The following is an 8595-nucleotide window of genomic DNA, read 5'->3' on the forward strand; positions in this document are numbered from 1 at the left end:
AGGCCTCTCCCGGCAGCTAGAGGCTTGGCACCCACTCAAGTTTTCCTTTGCACCAACACGTCATTGCATGTCTCGGAAAAAAATGAACCGGGGTGGGGAGTTGAGGCTGGAACCAGTGGAGGTGGGGGGGTGGGTTGGAGAACCTCCCAGTGTGAATTCCAGTTTGCAATCCACTTCAGAACCATGCACAGAATTAGTTACAGCTACAAAAGGCAGAGCTGGAGACACCAGGGGAGCCGTGCAAGCCTTTTTTTTGCTTTTCTTCGGACACCTGAAGAACAGAAACATCACGCCTTGGCGCAGATTCAACAAGACCTTTTTAACGCGCGCTTGGCAGGGGGCCGGCAGCAGCTCCCTTGGCAGCAGTGGGCCTATGCTGATTGAGCAATTACGTCTCCTCCCTTCCTGGCTATGAGCTGGAAGCTCAAGTATGGAATTGCCAGGCTCTCGCTGTAACCCCAGGAGCCAGGTTTTGAGGACGGGCACTGCGGCAGCAGCTCCCTTACAGTACGACACACGCTGGCTAGCAAAACACACAACAGTTCTGACACGCAAGTGGCAAGTGTTTTCCGAATCGGGGCCAAACACCATCCATCGGCTGCTGCGGTGACGTGACCGCGGGACCCGTAGCCCCCCCCCCCCCCCCCGCAGCACTGCGTGCTCCCCCATGTGCCCGGGGGCACCCCGTTCTCGAACAAAATGAGCACGGCACATTTCACTGATTCTCTTTAATGGCTACGGTGCGGTTCCCTCGCCACGGGCACCGCTGCAGAGGTGAGGAGGCACAGGACTGTTCTGCCAGGCTTCTGCAGGGGAAGGTAATGCCGAGTCCTGCTGCCCTGCAGGAGCGGGGCTCTGGTCGTCACAGCAGCAGCTCGTGCGGCATGGGCTCTCCTCGCAGCCCGGCGAGCAGGTTTTTGGCTGCCAGCACCGCCATGGTGCTCCTCGTGGCATACGTGGCACTCCCGACGTGCGGCAGAATCACTGCAGGGGACAGGGAGGGAGGTTACTTGCTCGTTTCTTACCTTTTGCTGACCTCTGACAGCCTCTTTCAGGGGTCTTCCCATGGTGGGGGCAACCTGGGTCCTGCACCAGCCGCTACTCCGCCAGGAGCTGTCTTCAGACACGGAGCATGAAACAAAATCATCAGCCACTGAGGACTGGAAAAGACATCTGATAAATGGCTAACAGCTATTTTTTAAGAAGTCCTCCAGCCAAAGACAGTCAGCCAAGAGTGGGTCCTCCTTTCTGCACTCAGGTTTGGTACTCACCTTCCTGCACGGACCCAGAGCCAGTGGTAGATGTAAAATACTATCCCTGCGGCAGATGAACTTGTAGTGAAATTTGCATGCTGTTGCCTGATTGCCACACAGCTTTAGGAGGTTCTGCTCACCGACAGGCGTGAACCAACACATATCAGGGCAGGAGCCTGAAGACTGCTGTGAAATAATGTGGTTTACAGACCCCTGGGTGCACTGGAAAGGTACATGTGGAGGGAAAAGGCCCCCGCCGAACAGAGCTGGCACACTGTAGCACAGTCAGGGCAGGCATTTTTATCCACCTGTGTGAAAAGTCTCCTTTTATGCAATGCAAAGGAAGGAGCCAAAGATGCTTTAGTGGTAAATTATTATAACATTAGTAGTGGAGAGCACTTGCCCAAGGTATGGATAAAAGCCTGCACTGCAGTCTCTGTTCTGTTACAGACAGCATCTACAGGCAATGCAGAAGCCTGAACATCCGACGTGCTGCTGCCCCGGGAGGAGAAGGCTCTCCCAAGAAGGACTGTGGGGCCACGTAGGTCCTTTCTTTCTCCCCCAGTCAAGAACCAGCCTGAGTTCCTTGTCCGCTGTCAAAGTAATGTCAACACTTCTTCCTCCTCTACTTATGCCGTGTTCCTCCAGCTGCTGAAACTATTTGGCAGTTTTGGGTGAAATCTCTGAATAGTTTCAGAATCATCAAAGCCTCATTTCTGTGAAAATAGATACATATGCATTTATTTTTGTCTTGCTTGGTGTTGTTCCAGAGCTCTAAGATCTCTGAAGTCCTGCAAATATTTCCAGAAAGTCTCCGCTTTTATAATTTCTCACTGCCTACTAGGGGAACCGAAGCAAATAAAAAATAGTTTTTAGCAAAAAGATAATCAAAGCAACAGCTATGAACTCGTATTTCAGAAACAGACACTCAGTCATGGGCAGTTCCAAATTTTCATGGATGTCTTTATGGTTTCTTTTTGGAGCAGACTTTTGCGACTCCAAAAACCTCCTTCCTGGAGAGAGGACACACTGCTGGTGCCTGCACAGCCACTCCGGTACTTTGCCCACGCAAGTGAAGATGCACACACCAGATCTCATGCTTGGGGTGCAGCTTGAGCAGCCAAGGCACTTGACCATGCAAGAGAAAGCTGTTCTAACCCGGCTTGTGCCATCAGCTCTCAGCAGGGCCGGCCACTCCGGCAAATCCAAGCATTCCCGTAGGAACAGGCACCCTGGCCATTGCACCGGTGACGGGGTCGCAGACAATCGCAGAGGTTTACTTTCTAACGAGGAAGCATTGCCTTCTCCATGTTGCATTTCTGTCTCTTTTCTGCCTCGAGGGATACAAGCGAGCCTGTCTGGCTTGTGTCCGAGTCAGTCCCGCTCAGTAACTGGCCTGACCCACACGGTCCCTGTGTGGAGGAGGAGAGGAAAGCTCCTGGCCCTGCTTTACGGGCCAACTTACCCATTGAAGGCCACACGAGCAAAGGCACTGAACACACCAGGAGCTGTCCCTAACCCGTCCCAAGCCGTTGGCCAGCCTGTGGTGCCTGTGCGGATGGAGCTGCGCTGGTGAGTGGCAAGGCCGTGGGAAACAGCCCCCCGCACAGCCCCTTCAGTCTGCAACAACAAGGATCCCAGGAAAACACCGAGGGCTGCTAACACCCTGCGCTAAAACATCATCCAGCCCGACGTGGCAGCTCTCGGCAAGCTTTCAGGAAAGCAACGGTGAAACGAACAGTGATCAGCTATTGCCCCTGGTTGCAGGCGCTCCTGCCTCCACTCCAGCAGCCTGGCGATGCTGAAGCACAAGAGCAGCCGAGCACACCCCTTCCTCACCGACCTTCCTCATCTGACCTAACCTCCTCCTCCGAAGACATGCACTAGTCCTGGGATCAGCACCTTCCCACCTGCCTGATACCCACTACTATCCGGAAAATAGGCTGCCTGAGCTCGCCAAGCTCCACTTTCCCAGCAAAAGTTGCCTTGGGCTGTCCAGGGGATGCAGCTAGACCATCTGCAAAGAAACCTCTGCTCATCCCAAAGCGTGAGCACTTGGTGGCCTCTTCAGCTCGAGGCTGTCTAATTTGCTGACATCTGCTGGGGAACGTGGATGTCATGACAAGGCCAGCAATTAAACGAACTGTGCTTCGGAGCACACGTGCTGAACCTGTGCCTGGCAGCCCAGGCTCACAGTGGATGGGCTAGCTGGCGAGCCCTGCAGTGGCTGCAGCACTCTCGAGGCTGAGATTCCTCTAGGCAGTCTCAGCACCCAGCTTTTTAGCCACATGGGAAGCTTTTCTAGCAGAATATATGCCCAGGAGCTTAGACAGTACCAGAGCTTGGCAAGGCATGAGCAGGGATTTGGTTTCTCATTCAGTCACCTGCTGGTATCAGACTCCCCCATGAATTTCACCCCATGCCTCGGCCCATCGAATGGAGATCCATTAGGAAGGTGTTAAAAAATGAGCTGATCTCAACTGCTTTCTGTAGAACTAAAACACCTCCCACACTTGTATTACATTATGTTGATGAGGTCTTCCCCTCTAGCAGCTGTCTGCATTGTACGGTGGCTACCTACAGTCTGCTTAAATACACTTGACCTTCCTGTCCTTCCACGTTTCAGTGCTCGTTCGCACTGGCAGGCTAACGGGCATGGGGAATCCTCGTTACGCCAGCTAGCAGGTCCCCAGCCATGGGCACACAAGGCACCCAAAGCGCAGGCTGCCGGAGCAAAGCAGGGGCTTGGCCACTTACCACAATTCTTGAGGGAGAGCAGGGGGTGGTCAGTGGGCAGCGGCTCCGGCGTTGTGACATCCAGCCCCGCTGCTGCGATCTGGCCGTGAGCCAGGGCATCGTACAGGTCCTCCTGGTTCACCACGGCCCCCCTGGCAAACACAGAGAGAGAGAGAGGCTCGCGCTGCTGCTGAGGGGGTCCCGTGGGCTCCCGAAGGCACGCAGCCAGGACACGGGCCGCGTGGGACAGCCTGTGCGGTGGCACCCAGGCTGTAGCCCCCTGAACAACTTATCCTGCCTTTGACTTGATCTCAAGAGACCTTGGGCTGGAGGGAGCGGGCCATGCACTGGGCGAACAGTCCCAGCAGCTGCAGCCATGAAGGCTGTACATGCTGTCTGGACTCCCAGTGGAAGCACATCTCACAGCCTACCAGATCCCCCCCTGCAACCACAGCTGTCGGCAGGGTGACAGTCGACCCCCCGGGTGCAGGAGACTGGGTTGCAATTACCTGCTTGTGTTGACGAACACAGAGGTCTTCTTCATTCTGCCAAAGAAGTCCCTGTTGCACATTCCCTGGGTGGCCGGAGTCAAAGCGCACGTCACCACAACGAAGTCCGACTCTTCAGCCAGCCTCATGAGTGGGACTGAGTGGAGAAACACAGGTCACGGCTCTGCTCAGGGACCTCACCAACACACCTGAGCAACCCTCTTATCCATAAGGTTCACCAGCAAGCGAGTGCTGCTCTGGAGAGATCTGGCCGACCCTTCTCCACAGGGGGGGAGACGCAAGGACCAGCAAACACCCAACAGAAACCATGCACATTCCTACAGATACTACTGCAGTGTTTTGTTTCACTTTTGAATTAAAATCAAGCCAAAGGGGAATCTAGCGATGCTTTGGCCATCTGGCCCAAAGGACGCTCTGGTATGTATTGCATATTTAGACAGCAAAATACGGCAGCAGCAGTTTATACCAGCATTAAACCTCTCTACACGATACCTACAGATAACGACTTGTGCCACTTTCATTCCTGGAGGTGAAAGGAAAATGCAAGGAGCTGACAAGTTCTGCCAATGACTTTATGCAAAAAAGGTACCAACTGGAAATGTGCTGGCTTCAGAGTGAAAAATTAGCACCTGATGCAAGTCTTGGGACTCTAACGGGGCCACAGAAAAGTCCTGTTCAGCAGCTAAGAGACATTCCCAGGGTTGGCTGGACCGCGACATTCATTTTAAAGCAGGAGGTTAAAGCTGATGTTTGTTTCCAACACCAACTCTCAGTGAAGATGTGCAGTCAGCCTCAGCCTATCCCCTCCTCCCTGCAGGATGTCTCCGTACCCATCCATGGGCAATGGTCCACAAGACCCAGGAGAAACAGCCGCAGTCCACAATTACGGTGGGCGGTCAGTTAGAGCCCAGCCTGTGTCCAGCCCAGCTCAAAGGAGGCAGGTTTCCCTCCCCGCCATCCACCACTGCTGCGTGGGAAGTGTTTGGGATTCACCATTCCCTCCTTTGCTACCCCCACAGTGGTTCACGCCAGCTACACCGAGGAGCCACCAGAACCTCCAGCTCGCACCCTCCCTCCGGGGTGACACGTTCCCGGAGCCATCCCAGCCACAGTGCTCCCTGCTGCCCTGCACAAGACGACCAACCGCTGTCCCCGCTCCTGGTGCCTTTCTTACCAAACTCAGCTTCAAACTCCGCAGCAGTCTCTGGCTTCGGGCAACTGCCAGTGTACAAAAACTTCTTGACCCCAAATGGCTTTAGGCGGCGGGCAACCGCCTGTCCTAGGAGCGAGAGAGAAGACCGTCCAGCCGCTGTGCCAGCGCCCGCACGAGGCGTTTCACACAGAGACTAACACCGGGCCGTGGGGGTCCGACCTTCGGCAAACTGGCCCTTGGTGCGGCTGACGGCGCCGCGGCCAGCAGAGCGCATCGCTCGCTGAAGGGTCGCTGTGGTGGGATCGCTCCTGCCAGGCTGCTTCCAAGCCTGCAGCATGGGGGGGCGTGGGTTGGGGGGGTGGATGTCTTCTGCTGCTCCTCACATAAGCGGGAACGAACGCCCTGCCAGAGTGAAACTGCAGAAAGGGAGCTGCGGGACGTTAAACCTGGAGGTACCCTAGGGAGCAAACTGGAAAGTGAGAAAAGAAACAGCCGCCTGCTGACAAAGTCCACAACTGAACGGATAACAAGCGCATCATCTTGGACTTTGTCAGGGCATTTGTTTAACTGAAAATCAAGAGGACAACGTCCAGTTTGCTGTAGCATTCAGATGTGGCAGATGCATTTGAATGCTTTAAACTTCTAAGGTTTACGCCTGATGGGTCAAGACCGCTGTTCACAGAGGCTCTACACAGCTCCCCTTTTTGTTCTCATAGATTTTAAAGAGGTGAGCGCCGGGGACACCACCTTGGCTGAACCTCGAAAACTACCCTGCCATCACCGGAGACACACAAATCTTGCGCCTGACCTGCACTTACCTATTCTCCCCAGTCCTATGATGCCCACCGTGCTATCAGACAGACCATAGCCACACATCCATAAGGGCTTCCATGTTGTCCAGCCACCACTAGCAGAGAGACCGAGATAGAAACAGATGTCAGACAGCAGCAGGGGAGAGCCTGATCATAGCCCAGACCAGCATTTTGGCAAGTACACCCGAGAGTACAACGCTGAGGGTGGCCAGCCCCTCTGGCACAGACAATCTTACAGCCAGCCTCTCTGAGGTTCCTGCTTCAAGTGAGCTCGGCGGTCTCCAGCAGGAATCTGGTTGGACCTGGGGTGCGCAGAAGCAGCAGCCTTGGGACTGATTTAATTTAGGCGCTGCTAGCCACAGCCCTGGAGTGGCTGCCAGTCAGTGAGCTTCGGACAGACCTTCCATGCGTGCTGCCCTCGAGGGGTCTGCGGTGGCCTTGGATGCCCTCTCCTGCAGGTGCTCTACCTAGCATACGGAGGGGAGTTCTGCCCCTCTCACAGGCCCTAAGCAGCATGTCTCCAAACAGTCATGCAACTGCGTCTTGGCCTGCAAGATGTTCGGTGCAAGCCGGGTGAAACTCTGGCTTCAGCCCTGTTTTATCTGTCCAGCGTGGCACACTTTCTCCTGCAGCTCTCGACCCAGGGGCTGCTGGGCTCAGAAGCCAGCCCTTGCTCCGGCTGGCAGCTGCGGATACTCACTTCTTTACCTGCTCCACTGCCTCCGGCAGCCGGCGGCACGCAGCCAGAAGTAAAGCTACAGAGAGCTCTGCGGTGGCGTCAGTGAGGACGTCGGGGGTGTACCCCACGCGGATCCCTCTGCAAGGCAAGCACAGGTCCCTGGGGCAACGCTGCCAGCCTTGGGGTGCTACCTCAAAACTTCTGGGCAGGTTGATGGTGCTACACCTCTTCTAGGTATCTGCAGTACCACGTGCAAGAGGACATCCCTTTTGGTTGCTCGGCCCTTCCTCCAGCCGGGGTGGGGTTATCCTAGCCTTACCCGAGCATCCAAAGGCTCCTCCAGCCCCAGGTGGGTTGGGGGGTGACCCTAGCCATACCCTCGCAAGAGGGAGGTGCAGGTCGCAAACCCCATCCAGCCCCACGCTCCACGGAAGTCCACCGGCTCCAAAGCGACCCGCAGCTCTGCCGCCCCAAGAGCGGGACGAGCTCTGAGCTTCGCCCTCCTTCCCCACCGCCCCCCCCCCCCCCCCCGCCCCGGCTGGGCTCCATCCCTCCCAGGGGTGAGGGCGAGGGGCAGAGCGGGCGAAGGTTACCGCTTCTTGATTTCCTCCAGGGCGAGGTGGTCAAACCCCACGGACATGGTGCTGATGACTTTCAGGCCGGGCCCTGCAAAACACCATCAGCACATGGATGCCAAGCGTCGCCCCCCCCCCCCCCCCCCCCCCCCCCCCGGGGAGGGGGGTGTCCGGGCCGGTCCGGGAGGGGATGGAGATGGGAGGGGAAGGGATCCGGGGCCGCAGCCCGCACCCACCGGCAGCGTCCAGCACCTCTCGGTCGATGCGGTCGGAGAGGAGGCAGAGCAACCCACGCTTCCCCGCCACGCCTGCCAGCAGCTCGGCCCGCGGCACCGGCTCCTCCGAGTCCCACTGCTGGACACGGCACCTGCGGCCGGCGAGCCCACGGTCCGTCACCCCACCGGGACGGCAGCCGGACCGACCCTACCCCTAACCCCGGTCCCGGTCCCGATCCCGCTCTCACCCGCCGGCCTGCGACAGGACCCGCAGCCCCTCGGCGGGGATCCGCCGCGTCACGAACACCGCCATGGCCGCACCGACGAACCGGACCCTCCGCCGCCGCCGCAGCAGCGACCCCGGGCGGCCGCTCCGCTCCGCTCCGCTCCGGTCCGCTCCGCTCCGCACCGCGCCGCCCCTTCCCGGTGCCGGGCAGCGCCCGCGAAGTGCGGGTGGAAGGGAGAGCACGGCGAGAAAGGGTGGGCGGAACGCTTTTGGAACCCACCCGTGTGAGTGCACGCGTGGAGCAAGCGCCCACGCAGGGGTGCAGCGGCTGTGCGGGGCGTGCGTGGGGGAGAGGACGCGAGGCCCGGCTGCGAAACCGCCCCCCCCCGTGGAGAGCTTACAGCCTCTGCAGCTCCTCCATCCCAATAACGTCGCCT

The 8595-nt window shown here is 57.6% G+C and overlaps 1 protein-coding gene across 2 annotated transcripts; it reads right to left on the reverse strand.

The window, feature by feature from the left end:
• Positions 1–713: 713 nt before the first annotated feature.
• GRHPR (glyoxylate and hydroxypyruvate reductase) lies at positions 714–8307 on the reverse strand. 2 transcript variants are annotated; one of them, XM_030005356.2, is made up of 9 exons: positions 8181–8307; positions 7954–8084; positions 7736–7808; positions 7164–7280; positions 6470–6558; positions 5673–5777; positions 4499–4634; positions 4011–4141; positions 714–984 (listed from the first exon to the last, which is right to left on the reverse strand). In XM_030005356.2, exons 1-9 carry the CDS (start codon positions 8243–8245, stop codon positions 863–865), a joined length of 969 nt encoding a protein of 322 aa, XP_029861216.1. In that variant the 5' UTR covers positions 8246–8307; the 3' UTR covers positions 714–862. The 2 variants fall into 2 exon arrangements, with proteins under 2 accessions (XP_029861216.1, XP_029861217.1); XM_030005357.2 differs by lacking the exon at positions 714–984 and adding an exon at positions 1204–1969.
• Positions 8308–8595: the final 288 nt, after the last annotated feature.

The sequence above is a fragment of the Aquila chrysaetos genome, chromosome Z (assembly GCF_900496995.4).
Source record: "Aquila chrysaetos chrysaetos chromosome Z, bAquChr1.4, whole genome shotgun sequence".
Classification (NCBI taxonomy): domain Eukaryota; kingdom Metazoa; phylum Chordata; class Aves; order Accipitriformes; family Accipitridae; genus Aquila; species Aquila chrysaetos.